Raw genomic sequence first — 17,320 nt, 5'->3', positions numbered from 1 at the left:
ACCACAGAAGAAATTCCTAAAGAAAACGCGAGAAGAATCAATGAAAGAATCTCGTTGAGAATCCCGACAGGAATTTCAGGTGAAATCGCTGAAGAAAATTCGGATAAATACCGGAAGAAATATTTAAAAGAACCTTAGAAAAAATCCCGAGAGAAATCCTTGAAGGAATCTTTGATGGAATTCCTAAAGGAATCCTTGGCGGAAACCTAGATGACATTTTTTAAAATAATGCCGAGAGAAATTTCTTAAGAAATTGCGTTTGCAATAAATGGAGAAATCCCGGGAATTTGTGAAAGAATACTGGTGGAATCTTTTCGGAAGAATATCGGTAAGAATCTGTTCTGGGAATACAGGCAGGAACTCTTCAAAGAATTTCGGGAAGAATTTCTGGAGGAATACTTGATAAGATCCCAGGAAGAATCCTGAATAGAATACCGTGCTGAATTCCAAGAGAAATCTTGGAACGAATCCCTAGAGGATTTTTGGGAGGAATTACAAGATGAAACCTGGTAGAAGTTATAGGAAAAATTAAAGGAGAATTATGGCGAGGAATTGCTGCATATTTTTATTAATTAATTAAAGTTTTCACTCCAAATGTGTCATTCCCATAAACAAAACGCTAGGCATTTGGGGTACCTGTACTATTAATAAGACGTTCACAGCTAGTCGCGTTCGGTGTTTTTACCGAAATCTCAACTGCTGAGCATTTGGTAACAGGTTTTCAATGAAATTCTGTAAAAAAAATAACAAATTTTGGTATTATCGTTTATTATCGCTTATCTGTCAAAGTCCTACGAAGTTCGGTAAAAGTTACTATTTTACCGAATTTTTCCAGGAAAATAAACTTAACGGTTAAGATTTCGGTAAAACATTACCGAATTCGGTGATTTTTACTCGGAAGCCACACTGGGTTTTCATCAAAACATTCGCTTGAAATTCACCCAAGAGTTGCTATTACGATTCACTAAGATTTTTTTTTCGAAAATTCCTACAGAAGGATTCTTCAGCATTTTCTACGGGAATTCTTCCATGGAGATTATTTTCTGAAATCCCTCCAGAAATTCTTTTTGATATTCCATTCTTTTTGATAGTCCATTCTGAGAATTTCATTCTGAGATTTCTTCCAAAGTAAAGTTTTTCTAGAATTTCATCAGAAGTTCCTTCTGGGATCTTTCATAGAGCTCCTTCTGGTATTTTCCACGAGTTCCTTGTAGGATTCCTGTAAGAGTTCTTTTTGGTATTTGTTTAACTGGAGTTACTTCTGGTATTTTTAGAGCAAACAGAAGATGAAATTCCTGGATGGTAATCCCAGATAAAAATTCTGTAAGAATTCTCCAAAAGGAAGTTCCAGATGGATATTCTGGAGGAAAATCCCCGGATTCACGTATTGGTTGAAAAAAAATCCTAAAAATCAGAAATGGTTCAACGATAAAAAAAACATAGAAAATTCGTAAAAGAATTGTTTAAAGATTCAACAAACAATTGCTTAAGAGAGAGACTTAACCGGAAATGTATGAAAAGGGTTCGCCAAAATGTTGGGCCCACTCTAATGCCGCACGATCCGACAGGCGGGGCAAGCCGTCGTGTAGCTTGGGTATCGCAGTGCGCGGAAAATGATGGTTAGGTAAGTGGTCGATTGTAGGTTGGCATTCAGGATGGATGGATGGATGGCTGACTGGATGCAAATCTTCTAGCAGCGAACGACCGGAACTGGAGCGTGTAAAAGGCATCCCGCGACGGCGGGATTGTGATTGTGTATGAGAAAGTAATTGGCGAATGAAATTCGGCTAGTTGAGGTTAGTTTTTGTCATTGGATATCCAAATTGTTTTCAACTGCATATAGATATTATTGAGTTTTCCCTTCAACATTTTTTTTTCTTATGATACGACAGCCGAAACTCTCTTTCTAGTGATTTCTCACTCTTGATTCTTCGTATGAGAGAAAACCAATAACATGTAGTTGTAGCTGAAGGGGTTAGAAGTTGGAAGTGAAACGGATTCAATATTGAAACAGCAGCTAATCGGAAAAAAGTTTACTACTGTGTTGTTGATTTCAATTTAGAAGTTGCGAAAGATGTTTGGCTTGTTTGCAACAGCTTGAGTGATATTTTTCTGTTGAAGATTATGTAGGGACTTATACTATTTTCGGCCCCTTCGTGATGGGGTGTTTTCTTTACCAACCAAACTAAATTATAGCTTAGATGAAAGTTTCAGGCCATTTGACTAAAAACCTATCATGTCGAAGAAAACAAAACTGCCAAAAATACCCAAAGTCACCATAATACGTATGTAACAGAATCAAAGTTCAATGTGTTCAATTAAACTTTTACGTCATGTACTTCGTGCCAAAAAATTCTGAAATCTAAGACACTGGTATAAAAAATAAACGAATACATCAAAATATATGTCAGTCAGCTCTTGCCAATGCCAATAACCCCTATGAATCAGTAGTTCATTCATAAGGAAGGGAGCAACCCAATAATCAATGTTTCCAAAAAACGACGTTTGGCCCACCAGTGACGAATGCGTTCGTCACGAAATAGCAATAAACTAACGGATGAAATGAAACAATATCATCTTCAGTTGGCTCAGCTACTTCGTGACAGACTGGTCGTCAGCTGGAAAAGGTGAAGTATCTGTCTGTGCGCCAAATGAAGTAATCGGTCAGTGTCACCCACCATGTTAGAAAATATGTAGGGTGTGCTTGCTAATGACAGTTAACATCCATATAAACGGCAGCGACTGTTTGCGTTGAAATCGGGACGCGACTCCAACATGATTCTGAATGAACTTTGAAGCAGGTTTTGAATTATTCACCTTAAAACCGACAGTAAATAAAGGTGATAAACATACATCTCCTATGTTGCTCACGTGCCATGCCTCGAGTATGTGGGCTTGTCAAAAAAATGGGATCAGTTTGTAATGGTGAAATAATGCTTTCTTTTAGCAGTACTGCTAAGTAAGTTTAGAGGTGGCAAATGTGGAAAAAGGCGACTCTTTCTTTGTGCCTACAGTACGAATCTAATGGAACTGCCATTCGTTCTTAATTACCAACCTGACGATCCCATTTTTACAACCTGCCTGTGTATCTTTAATTCTACCACACGACATACAATTGCAAAAACGATTGATTGACAAAGATATGCTTTCAGATAATAACTGTGTTACCCGAGCAGAAGAGAATAGCAAAATAATAACTACAAAATAACATTACCTGTTTTTACATCTTGTTTTGTTATTACTAACTTATCACGGAATTACTTTTACATAACATGTTTTGTTGGACAATCTTAATTTATTATTATCCAGCTATTGATATGCACCCATTAAACAACATTTAAATAACATGTTTTGTTATGGAGCAAACTAAGTTATTATTGTGATATGGAGAGTGTACAAATATTTGATAAATAATATCACAACAATAACAAGTTTTTAACTTGTAGCTACAACCAAGGATGGGAAAACTCACTTGCAAAGAGTTACACTCACTTGCTATTTTCTCAGCTCAGAAGCGTGCAATCAACAAACGATGTATGGACGAGTTTTTCCTTGTGGTTTTGTCTAAAACTTCACCGAATAGAGTAAGGGTCGCCCACGCATACCAAAGTCGTGACATAGCTGTGAAAGCGACTCTCCACGAGGTGAGTGTAATTTACATTCACCTCGTAGAGAGTTGTTTTCGGAGCTCCCTCACGACTTCGGTATGCGTGTGCGACCCCTTCTTTATTCGACAAACTTTTAGACAAAACCATAAGGCAAAAGTCGTCCATACATCGTTTCTTGATTGCACGCTTCTGAGCTGAGAAAATAGCAAGTGAGTGTAACTCTTTGCAAGTGAGTGTTCCCATCCTTGGCTACAACATTGAAAATTTACGTTCTTTACAGCATTCCGTACATATTATCAAATTATTTTAATTATTATTCTTGTCAGCTTAATATTTTATGAACACTTCGACAATTATGTCCTGTTTTTTTATTATTTTTTGTATCCAGTTACATATAGTCGTATCCATTCCATAGAAAATCTCAGAATGTTGTAATACTTGGTGGATTAGTAGTTCCTCGGAAATAGTTAGACTCATATGTTATAATTCGCAATTAAGAGAGCTCTATCTAAAGGGTAGTCAAAAATTTTTGCTTTTGGTTTGTTATAAATAACTTTTGAAGATCAAAATTTGTTATTGAAATATTTTCCAAATTCATTGTTATTAAGTTGTTATTGACACAAACAAAACATGTTATTGAATTGGTCTTCCAGGAACATTTTTGTGTTATGATATTTGTTATTTTGCCGCTTATGACACGCAAGTTTATAACATAATGTGTTGTGTTAATAACATTAAAATAACTGTTTTCATTACTCAGTTATTTCGCCAAAATAACGCATTTTGTTATGCGATTGTTATTCTCTTCTGCTCGGGTAGTGCTCCTAGAACTACTGAGAAGCATGCCTTATCCGCATAGGGGCGTTACGTAAAAAAATCGAGAAAAATTTGAAGAATGTTGAGCCCCGGCTCATCTAACAAGATTTACGAAAAATCGCACTTCTATTACACTTTTATCGTTCTTGTCCCATCCCATCTGTAGGTATCGTAGCAACACGTATCCTGTCGAAAGGAAGCGAAAATTTCACTCAACTGAAATATTACCAATCAACAATGACACATATTGTAGCATTCCCGCGCCAGCAACGGTTTACGGTTTGTTCTAGTACCCGTTCATTTCATTTTTAGATTTCATGGAATCGAACAGAAGGACATATCGCTGGATTGAAAGGCATGAAATAGACTACACTACGTATTTACGAGTGTACAGTACATACCCAGCACGTGCAGCGCATTGCTCACGCTGCTTGCTTGTGCAAATCAATTACGTAACAAAACTATTCTGCTGACGACAAGCTGCTGCTGCTGTTGCAGCAGCAACAGCAGCAGGAGGCGCGAACCGTCGACAATCTATTGAACTGTGCTAGAACTAAAGTAAAACCTAGTGCGCCACGACATCAAATAGACTACGTTAGCATGTACAGAGGGCCGCCGAGGCTCCCATACCGCATATAGCCGTCCCTACAAATCTTACATAATGACTGACTATGGCGGTAGTTCGTTGGTATTTTTCTTCCTTTTGTGCGTAGGACTTTATGAAGCATACAGGATTATTTTCCACCCAAATTAGTGAACATTACCTACGTTTTTCCGCACCGGTGTAATTCGGTAAGGCTTAAATGACGCTAATTTCACGGGCATTTACTGTAATAGCATTTGCGGGTTCTTTTTGTAGGTTTTCTTCGGTTCAGAACACCGTTCACATTCAATTTTTTAAGGAAATTTCGGAAAATTCTCTTGTATTATAGAAGCACAAAGTATTCTCAATGGTAGTGATGTGTATTAATCGCACCCAACCAGACAGTTCGAGCATTCTACAAAGGCTCGATAATTCCCTAGTACTATATTTGATGGATTTCAAACTGAATTCTTCACGAAAAAGTAATAAGATACAGGGAAATAATCTGGATAGGCAAAATTTTCACTTTTCAAAAAAATGGTCCACTAGTTGACTAAGGACTGTTCATTTTATAAAGAGGACAACTTTGCAAGGCTATAAAAAGAAAACGCGTAGTTCAAATTTGTGCAGCCTTGGTTAGTTGTTTAGTACATTATATTAGCAGATAATAACCATAAATAAATTAGGTTAAAATTATTGAACTTCATAGAAATGTGGCAAAGTGTTTCGAGAGATCAATTTTTCAATTCCCAAAAACTAAAGATAAACACAAAATTTCTGTAAAACATCGGTGTATCGTATTCAATTGCATACAAGTGTTTGCCATGCTGCAGCAGTTTGAGTGATACATATTCTGGCAAAATATAAACCAAATCGGAATAATGGTTGTTGAGATATTAAAGTTACAAGTTGGACTCGATTTTCAGAATAAAATTTATTTGTTAAACAAAAATGTATAAAAATATTAAATTTTGAATGTTTTCAATGGATCTAGTCGAAAGTACTAATAATGCAATTTCAAATGCAGAAAACCGCTTCTTGATATCATTGTTGGCTTGGTTACTGTGCTTCATGGCAGTTACCGGAGATAAAACCGCTTCGTTCTTTGAAGGTTCTTCTAAATAACGATGAATAACTATTGCAAATACAACTTAACAATGATGTCGAAAATAAAAATTAACATGTAGCTATTTTCAAATAAGGTATATAATCACATAGGGTCAGACCTTGCTGAAAATAAATAATAATAAGCTTCTCTAGAATCAAAAACTTGCATTTATGGAGCAAAAAGTATGCAATTTTTCATTATGGCCATCATTAAGTATTAAATTTATGATGAAGAATGTACTTTAAAGCATATTTTTCTTCGGTATCATTTAGAATGCGATTCTCTTCTATACTGGACAAATTTGGAACTGATTCCATAGTGTAATTGCATCACTGGACTTAAATAAGTATTTTTTATCAATTTCATTGATAACAAGGCAACTCACTAAATCAAGCTGTATAATGCTCGGTGCAATATTACTGACCAACTATTACACTCTACCTTTAGAAGAATAGTATTAGATCCCAATACATTGAAAAGTTCATGAAAATTTTAAAGTTATATATGTGGAAAGTTGTGTAGAATTTTGAGAAATGGGGTTTTATTGAGTTTTAACGAAAACCGCTTCAGTTCCATAACTAAGGACAATTTGTATAATGTTATATTTTTCCTACACTGTAGAATAGCTATAGAATTTTATGCAAAAAACCGATAATGATTTTATTGAAAAATAAAAAAGATATCACAAAAATAAAGTGTCCTCTTTATAAAATGAACAGTCCTTAGTTGAACTTTTCGAAAAGTACCTACATAAAAAAAATCTCGAATTCAATTTTTTTACTGTAAGTTTATCAACTAGTTGTCTCTCAATGGTCCAAATTAGGGAAAGATCGGGCCATTCTACATTAAGTAAGAAAGATTCTGGTAAAAGGCATAACTTTCCGATAGCCAACTTTGAACTGTTATATCTCCGGATTCAATGAACCGTATGTAATCAAATTTTGAGCGTTTAAGACTCATATAATGAACTTTAAAAAACTTTTGATTTAACCTTCACGTACCCGACCCCCAACATCTCTTTTTCAAATTGCTGGCATTTCGTCAATTCTCATCCAACTTTTTTGAAGTCGCTCTCAATCAATCATAAATTGGTGCTAGTTTATTACACCCAAGTGGCCATGCAATATCCGGAACCATTTCGGAGATATTCTGGATTGTATTGGGGTCAGGCAGGGTGCCGAAATGGCAAAAAAATGATTATTTCGTTTGAAATTGTGTTTGAACCATCGATTTTCAGCGGAATTTTCATTGCGAACAATAAAACACATCTGCGATAATCAGATTTGAATAAGTTGACCAATCCGGATCACCGTGACGGGTTCCGCGGGGGCCTCATTGGGGACACTTCTGGTTTTCATCCAAAACATGTCGTGCGACATATCAAACTTCATGATTTCGAATGACTGAGTCAGAAATGATACCCTGAAGTCTGCATCAACTAATATGGCCACCCCGGAACATCTAGCATAGGTTCCACGGGGGTGACATCGGGGACAATTCTGGTTTGCAACCAAAACATGCCGTGCGACGTATCAAACTTCATGATTTCAAGAGAACGGGGCAGAAAAAATTGACTGAAGTATGAAGCAACTGATATGGCCGCTCCGGAACACCTAAAACAGGTTCCGCAGGGGCCTCTCAAACACAATAACACACGAAATAACCACCAACGCCAACGCTTTTATCGAAGACAACTTTATCAAGAAGACTTGCAGCACTGCTGAAAATCGGGAGTCACTGTTAGCAGCGCCACTACGGATGAAGGTGGCACTATTCATGTCAGTGTGTGTAAATCTTCATACTCGCACCAATATGTACATTAGGGTGGCCCACACTTATATGAAAAACAAAAATATCGAAAAATACCAAGTATTACCTCCTAAATCAGTTGTTTTGGACTCCCAGAAGCTACGTTCAAAATTTGAGCAAAATCGGTTGAGCCTAAGGGGGCGCTCAAAACGCTTGAAGTTTGTATGGGAAAACTTGGCCAAATGTATGCAGAAATTTTAAGTTTTCGAATTTTGCTGCTAGGTGGCGCTGTAAGCGTTCAATAATCAAACCCTTTGGTATTATTGTAGGTGACTGTATGCCAGAGAACTTTGTCGAAGACCGCGAAGTGATCCGACGGCGGTGAAAAAAGTTATACCCTAGGCAAAGTGAGGCAAAGTATTGAGATTTCATTATTGATATTATTATTCCTTTACATGTATTGGAAAAATAACAATAAAGTTTATTCTCACTTTGCCTAGGGTATAACTTTTTTTACAGACATTGGATCACTTTGCGGTCCTCGACAAAGTTGTCTGGCATATAGTCCCCTACAATAATACCAAAGAGTTTGATTATTGAATGCTTACAGCGCCACCTAGCGGCAAAATTCGAAAACTTAAAATTTCTGCATACATTTGTCCAAGTTTTCCCATACAAACTTCAAGCGTTTTGAGCGCCCCCTTAGGCTCAACCGATTTTGCTCAAATTTTGAACGTAGCTTCCGGGAGTCCAAAACAACTGATTGAGGAGGCATTTTTCGAAATTTTTGTTTTTCATATAAATGTGGGCCACCTTAATGTACATTCTTACACTTTTATACAAAGGTACCACCTTTGCTCAACAGGCGGCGGTGTCGTTGGGGACACTTGCCGCTAGTATGGGAAAATAACAGAGTTCCATGTCTTCTTGATAAAGTAGTCTTCGCTTTTATCGACACCTGCTATAGTGGATGGATATGACAATGTGTCATGGACTTCTTTCTTGGATTTTAGCAAGAAAGCAAGCCTTTGTAATTAGTAGGGTTAGAATCACAAACCATCAAACACATCACTGAACTATTTAAAAAAACACCCCTCCCCCTCCTTCTATTTTAGAATCCCCTGAAGAAGGTTCAAAATAAACCGAAACCGTCGGAAGTCGAGGCAAACTTGTTTTCGTTGCTGTCACAGACTGCAAAAGCCGAGAGAATTCCCATACCCGTTCGTGAATACAGTCGATAAGCAATCAGATCAGACTAAATGACTAGGCCAACTGGAGACCCCATAATATCTTCATAGGTCTCGTTTTTTTTTAGCAAAATAATTACGAAATTATAACAGAATCCAATCTGAACTTTATGCATTTACCTTTTCTAAAATCAGAGGCTGCTGGAGGCTTGACCCAGCGAGGATGCATGGTTGAATTTAAGGACAAACGTCTTAAAATCCCGCTTCAACAGTTCTATAAAACTTCAGGCGCACAAATCTCAAGAAGCAAGCTTCAAACAGTGCATTTTTTATTTTGTTCCTGCTAACTTTTAATAACCTTAAAAAAAAAGAAGATCAGGTTCACTGAATCAAAGGTCGCATCTACCACACCTTTTGGGCTTTCTGCAAAAGCGAAGGCCTCCGTCTGGGTAGACTTCATAACCTTTGTTTTCGTCGGCTCTGGCGTTGCTAAAGTTTTCACGAGTCTTTCGTTATGTTACTTGGCATCGTCCATCGACTTACGAAGTCTCAACAGGGCCGTTATAAGATCCCTGCTTATGTTGGACTTCGTCGACGCGGGTAGCTTGACACCTTGAATTGGGGATAGTAGTCCTACCCAGGTAACAATTTGATGCTGTACGAACGATTTTTTAACTATTTCAAAGCAGCCTTTATTTGAACAAAAGCTGAGCACAAGAGGTACAACCCAGCCAGCAATTTGGTGTCTATATCGAAACTGCAACTGAAATAGTCGCACATATATAGCACCAAATAAATCGTATTCAATGCACGAAACAGGCATATACATACTAAAGTGGAGGCCATATCGAAACATATATACGATTACTGCGATTTTATCCAACATGATTTGACATCGTAATTGACATCGTGCATATAAATAGTATGAAAACCTATATATTTGGTTGAAATTATTGCTACCATGGTGGGAATGTGTCATCAATAACAAAAATACAAATTTGTGATGAATACCCTTTTTTGCTTTTTCTCCATCCTACAAAAATGTAAACAAAACCATTTACGATTTCCGAGATTAAGATTCGACTATCAAAAGTGCAGTAACAATCATATGCGACTGTAAAAATGCATATACGATTTCTACGATTTCGTTCACTTCGTATACGACGCAAGTATGATGCAAACGATGAATATACAACATTGTTATAGTTGTATACGATTTCACCGATTGTAATCATACCTTTAGGTAGCAAGGTCGATTTAGCAGATTCATATACGATGTGAAGCGACGATTTCCACGATTCGAAGAAATCATATATACGATGCTAGCGAACTTGCAACTTGACACTAAAAAAGTATGTTTTTTCACGATTCTATCTGATTCTGTACGATCCTACCGATAATATCTCGCACCTTTTATGATCGGAGACGACTATATGAAACAAAATCGCAATTGAAATTTAATTTATCATGAAATGCGATTTTACGCAATCATTGTCAACAAATATACATATTATTATACAATTCTGATTGAATGTATGAAAATATACGATTTTTTCCACACAATGATTTACGATATGTGGTTGGCTGGGAATCCTTTGTTCAGCTTCTAAACATCTAATTTTGAAGATTTTATTCTATCTTCAGCTGATTTGAAGTTCATTAAAAGGCCGATTTAAGGCTTAATATGCGCTTATCCAATCATCAATAAAAAATATTAATTTAATTAAAAATAAAAATATAAACACTTTTGTAAGCATTATTTACCCTTTGTGCGGCTTTCCATTTCCAGAAGAAAATCTCTGACAAGAAGCAAGTTTGAATGAACTTTTTTACGTTTAGACGAAAGATCGCATCCCAACCTAGCGTTTTATGACCAAAAAGTTTAACGTTATTTGCATCTTGTCACTCTAATTTGAAGAAAAAAGGGTCGACGAAGAGAACTCGCCCATGTTACTTTCGCCCTTATTTAAACTCAATCTAGAGATGTTTAGAAATGTATGAATTAATCTATGGGAAAACTGGGAATTGAACTCCTGGGATCTCCTGATTTATAGTCACTCATTTAGGTACCTACACCACACCCAATTGTATACATATCATCGAAAACGTGAGCATTACTTGTTAGGTCAGAAATATCAAGAACATGAGTTGAACTAAGCTTGTATTGAGACTGAAGCGTCTATGTGGACTCTACGAAAACAGTGTTTGGGTCAGCTGTCAAACATTATTTGTTTACAGGCTGAACAACAGATGATTAATTTTGCATGTTGGTGTCGGTTTCAAAGCTGGTTACACAGTTCCCACAGTTCACACAGATGGATAATATTCTATTCAACTCAATATTCAGCCATCCATTTATGGCTCATTGAAGAGTTTGAAAAAGCCATACTTCAGACCAATATTCAGCTATCATTGTGTTTAGCAACTGACACCATCAACCAGCCAATGTTCAGCAGATATTCTCACTGTTCAGCATTCATTGTTACTTGGGTATTCTTAGCCGGCGACTACGCGGCTGAAAGTTGTCTGAAATTGTTTGAATGTGAACTGCATTTGCATTGCAACTGCAACTGAATTTGCATTGTTTATAAAATGTGAATGAAAACTTGTAGGACAGTGTAGATGCAAATAAGATCTTATTTTAAGATAAGATCAGTAATGTAGCTTGCAACTGATTCTTAAAATTCAGAATTTTTTGGAAATTTTAGAATCGATTTTGAAATATTTTGGGTAGTGCCTTCAGGCGTTCTTGATTTTTTTAGTGTAGCCACTGTCTTAAATTTTCAATCTTAAATAAAGTATTTAGAGAACTCTCCTAGAAGTTTCTTCGAGAATTCATTCAGAAGTTTCTCTACGAGTACTCCCAGAAGTTCACCAGGAAATTTATCCTGAATTTATTCTAAAAATTCTCCCGCAAACTGTTCCAAAAGTATTTTTAGTTGTACTTTCTGAAATAGCTAGAAATAGCAGAAGATTTTCCAGAAATATATAAAGACATTCTTCCCAGAGTTCTTCCAGCAGATCTTCCAGATATTTTGTTTTTCAAATATTTCGGGAATTCTTCCAGAAACTTCTCGGAAAATTTTGAATTTCTTCAAATCCTCTGTTCCCTTGGGAATTATGTAGAGCGTAGCCTCGAGAGTCCTTCCACCAGTTACGCGGGAATATCTTCCGGAAGTTTCTGGGAATGCTCCCAAAAAATCCTGTGGCAAGTCTTGCACCGGGTATTCTATTAAATATTGCTCTGGGAATTCTTCAAGTAGTTCTTGCGAGAGTTCTTCCAAGAGATTCTTCTTGAATTCCTTCAAAAAGTCATCGAATTAAAATTCATAAAAAAAAATTCTCCGCGAATTCAACTAGAAGTTCCTCTAGGAATTCTTCAGAATGTTTTCTGTTAAAAAAAAATCTATCCAGAATTTACCTGAACTTTCTTATGAGGTTTCTCCCGGGTTCCATCGGAAGTTCATCTCATAGCTCTTCCGAGATTTCTTTCAATATTCTGGGATATTCTCTAGAAGTTTCTTCGGGAATTCTTCCCGATTTTCCTCCGAAAATCCGCACAAGAGTTTCTTCGGAAGGTCTTTTTCGAATTCCATTCGAATTCTTTGGGAACTTCCCAACCAACATTTCCAAGTGATCGTGGAAGCCAATTTCCCTACGAAATGGCCAACTTTGACATGCTGTAACTCTGTTCTTTTATGACCGATTGAGTTGAAAATTTGACAGTGAACTTCACATATAATCAATTTTGTTATAGCAATATTTTGATTCTTTTTTTTTTCGGTGCACCTGCAACAAGTTAAGCACTATGTGATTTTCAAGATTATAGTAGTATGAACAAATTAAATTTACGCACTAACATGAAGAATAAAACAGTAATTCCACATGCTATTCAGACAACATCCGTCGAGGTTACAAATGGGAATGTAAAGTAAGAATAATAAAAATAATCGCAGATCAAAAAAAAAATACTGCTATTATTTTGAATATTTTTACAAAGTACGTAACTTTTTTGCAAGAGCTCCGAAAAAATCTAAATTTTGCTCTAAAGAAATTGACCATAGTTGACTGTAGCTTGCTGTCAATTTTTGGTTCAATCGGTCATACAGATACAGATTGTCAAAGTTCACTATTTTGTATGGAAATTGGCTTTCACTGCTTTTTATGGAGACTTTTTTTTCAAGAAATTATTTTTGCAATTCCTCCAATAACTCCTATGGGAAGTCCTTTAAAAGACATCTATATGAATTTTTCAAGCAATCTTCTACTAATTCTTATTATTCCTCCAAGCAATCCTCTAGGAATTTGGGCGTCCTTGAGAAAGATTTTCTGAAAGGTGTTTTTCCAGTTTGAAAAGAAAGAAATGTTTCATCACATTTTGGCGACTTCCCTTAATATTTTTTGACTATTACGATTCCTCTATAAATCCTTTCAAGGATTTCCCCAGATTCCAAAAACTTCCAGAATTTTCTCCATGAATTCTTCCAAGTATTCCTTGAAATTTGTTTTCGCATCCCTTCATAAAGTTTGAAATAAATATCCCACAGGAAGTCCAGGGATTTTTTTTTCAAGAAATCTTCTAAGGTTGCTACTAAAAACCTGTCAAGGAATTCATGTAGAAATTCCTCTAAGATCTACGGATTCCTCCATGAATTCTTCCATGGATTTCACCAGAAATCCCTAAAGAACCCCTCCAGGCATTATTTGATGAATTCGTCCAAGAGTTCTCCCAAGGATTTGATAGTTTGATGGAAGGTGTCTGCGTTCTTTTTTCATTGTAATTAAGAAACAGTCATCGACGGAGCTAACCTCGCTTAGGTCTGCGTGGCCATGGTGGACTAGCTTCCAACAAAGGAGACAAAATTGAAAAAACGAACAAAGCACATCGATACGAAATATTTTTATGTACGCGAGTTGAATGACAAGAAGGAGTTTACTCTGAAGCATTCCACTGAAGTCATGTTAGTCGACATCCTGAAGAAACCTTTATAAAATGTTAGGATCAATAAATTACGGAATCCCGCGGGTGCTTCCCCCCGATATTGTCGAGGAGGAGTATAGGGCACTGCATGAAATTCTCTCCTTCTCTTTCACTCTTACAGAAATTGTGTAAACAACAAGGCCAAGAAACATCAAAATCCCATACAAAATCAAAGCAATGCAGTGCCCTATTGCAGGGTTGAGGGTTGACGTTGTAACGTCACGCTATTAATTCCCATTTGGAATACACTTTTTCCAATGAATATTAACTGTTCAACAGATCATATTTATTAAAAATTTTATAATGAATCCGATTATGTAAAAATATTTGAGGTTTACCTACGTATTTACGAGTTATAGTGGAAAATCTGATCAAAAAGTTGTCAAAACGTTGAAACGTCGCGGTAGAATGTGACATATACAACCCTATTACATATCATAGTAACTCTAGTAGTAAATGCCTTGAAGTTATTTAATAAAGTTTCGAAAAAGTAAGGTTGTTTTTTCTATATCTCCGAAATAAACCTATAGAGTCTCATTAACGTTACTATTGTTAAAGCGAATAAGCTAAACATATGAATATGGGCAGGAAAAATGTATGTGCTAATTTTATTCATAGCAGTTCTTAATCTATCGTCAAGTCTTCTATATTGACTTCAATGTAGGTATATCAAATTAACTACCTATATCATTTAATTTACATTCAAGGAGTATGGAGTCTTATCAAATTTACCTCAATCTTCCGAGTATCATAATTTCAAGGGTTGCAAAATGATGTTTTTGAATATATTTTTTTATGAATTTCTTGGATTTTTTTTTTCAGAGAATTTCATTGTTATCACGAAGAATCAGAGAAAATTCATTGATTACGACTGTTTATTTTCGGTATTTTCTAGTTTTTCAGTTCGATTATAAGATCAAACTCTTCCTCGTGTTCTCTCATTTCGTTGTTTCGATCAGGATTGAAATATCGAGCTGAACACAAAAATAAATTTCAAAAGGATTTTTTTGGAATCAGGAAAAAAAATCAGAACAAAAAACTTGGACCAACTTGTTTTGGTTTCATTGAGAAAAGATGGAAATCTCAGAGGTATGCCAGAAGGATTCTCAGGAGTATTTTTTATGATTTAGCAGTGAAATCGCCTAAGTATTTTTGTATTTTTATAATTCTCAACTGGACTTCATGTCACCTTCTTAGCACCTTGAGATCTTTTCTAAATCAATGAAGTAAATTTTAGGAACTACTGGGCAAATCCTGACAGGAACTATCATCTAAGAGATAAGTGGAATAACTGTAGAGATATTTGAGCAAAAATTTGAAGTCTTAGGTAGAATTCCTAAACGCTACATGAGTTTTTAAAAAAACAAAAACCAGGATCAATTTTTCATAAAATTTTTGATGGAACCTCTGGAGAAGTTTACGATGAATTTCTTGTAGGAATAATTCTCCATTAATACTTAGAGTAATGCTATATACATCCCTTAGATAATACTTTGTTGAATCTACGAAGAAATTAAATACGAAATAGCAAGGATTTTTTTTTTCAATCTCTTTCTAAAGGATGTGATGGAATCCCATGAAGAATAACTGAAGAAATTTGTGTATGAATCTAAAGATAAATCCTTGAATGAATTCAATAATCTCTGAAGACTTTTAAATAAACCTTAAACAATGCTTCTCTGAAGAATAAAACATTAAACATCTACGGAGGTTAAAAAAATCATTATCAAACTTCTGTTCCAAGTTATTGGTTCCCTTGAGTTTTATGAGTATATTTAACTACAAAACCTGAGACCAAGAATAAAAACATACTTGATTTGATTGCAAATTTAGAACTCTTATACAAATTGTAGCTCATAAGAACTTGAGTTTGAGAAACACTGATGCAGATTATTCAACCACTGTTTCTATATGTTCACAGTTTTAACTTCATTGTTTCGATGAAAGTAACACTAAGATTCACATCGTAGAGTATCTTGTTGAACAATATTCATAAATTAGGGAAATGGTTTTATGTATTATATCGAAACACCTTTTGGGGGCGTATGACAAGTGATCCGTCTTATAACTTAGAAGGCAAAGGGGCAGCAAACAACAAAAGCACAACTGCAAATGCATGAGTAGTTTGGGAAAAGAGTTTAATTTTGACACGCAAATAGGTACTGAACAAAACGGAAAAATATACATTTAGATAAACGACAATCAAAAGAAGTAGTAGTTCATCCGGCAAGGGTAAAAAAATAATCTCGACATACCTCGATACCGACGATATTGTGTGGGACTTTCTCTCTCCATGGGTCCACCGAGTTGGCTAATGGCATTCTCGACTGCTGGGACACCACTCTGATGTTACTGCTGAGGCGGCTGGTGGTGGGAGGACACTGACGGTAGGACTGGACGGAAACAATCTGCTCCAGCGCTGTTATTCATCGGGCGAAGTGCAATCCGCCAAAAACAGAAACACTGAATCACACGAAACAGACCGGAGATTGAAGACGCTAGACAGATCACTTCTTTAGAAGAATTCACAAAAGAAAATTCCTCGATATTACACTCGTGATTGCAATTCGTAGCCTGATGATTGAAATTTTCCTTATTGCACAAGCGTATCCTTCCTCCACAAATCCCAGCCAATTCAAGGATTTTCACTGCCCGGTGCACTTGAAACCAGATGCAAAATCACAAAAGCTCCCAACACTAAACGTCACTAAACCTCTAGCTTCTTCCTTCACTCACTGCTGAGCCAAACTCCGACGAAAACGACAAGAGGGGCCACCGCTCCCCCGCGCAATGTTCAACACTGTGTGTGCTAATTGGTAATTAAAATATTAGCTTTTCCGCTTTGTAGCCCGAGATTCAGCGCACAGCACGAAAAAAAAAATCTTCCTCTTCACCTTGGACAGAGAAGCACAAACGCGCGATTAGACTTTGTCCCCGGATGACTCGTTCCTCGAGACTACTAAAAATGTGTGAAAAAATGCAGCACTTTCCTGGTGTGTCCTTCTGGACAGACTGGTGGTTCACCGATGATTGTTCGACGACGAGCGAAACACTCTTCGTTTGCTTGACGCTTGCTTGCTGCTGTTCGAGTCGCAGATAGGTAGAAGCTGCTGGTGCTGATGATGACTCCCGAACGCGCACCGCACCCTAGCCTACAACTGATACCGCTGGCTGCCCGTGTGCACAATAAAAAAGATACATTCATCCACCGCGCACCACACAACAGTGAAGATCCGTCCACTTTCCTGCCATCCGCCACCCACCGATCCGCCCGTACGGACCCTTTGG

The 17,320-nt window shown here is 36.6% G+C and overlaps 1 protein-coding gene across 4 annotated transcripts in view; it reads right to left on the bottom strand.

Annotated features, from left to right (window-relative positions):
• LOC109430456 (ribosomal protein S6 kinase 2 beta) overlaps positions 1-17,289 on the bottom strand; it is a 134,257-nt gene extending 116,968 nt beyond the window's left edge. For 2 of the 4 annotated variants that reach the window (XM_062861000.1, XM_062861001.1), the window contains exon 1: positions 16,288-17,288. In XM_062861000.1, coding sequence (XP_062716984.1) covers positions 16,288-16,327 — 40 coding nt within the window. In that variant the 5' untranslated portion in view covers positions 16,328-17,288. Of the gene's footprint in view, positions 1-16,287 lie in introns of all 4 variants that reach the window. The other 2 variants (XM_062860999.1, XM_062861003.1) reach the window with 2 other exon arrangements.
• Positions 17,290-17,320: the final 31 nt, after the last annotated feature.

Source organism: Aedes albopictus, chromosome 3 (genome assembly GCF_035046485.1).
Source record: "Aedes albopictus strain Foshan chromosome 3, AalbF5, whole genome shotgun sequence".
Classification (NCBI taxonomy): Eukaryota; Metazoa; Arthropoda; class Insecta; order Diptera; family Culicidae; genus Aedes; species Aedes albopictus.
This window is presented reverse-complemented; position numbering and strand designations above follow the sequence as displayed.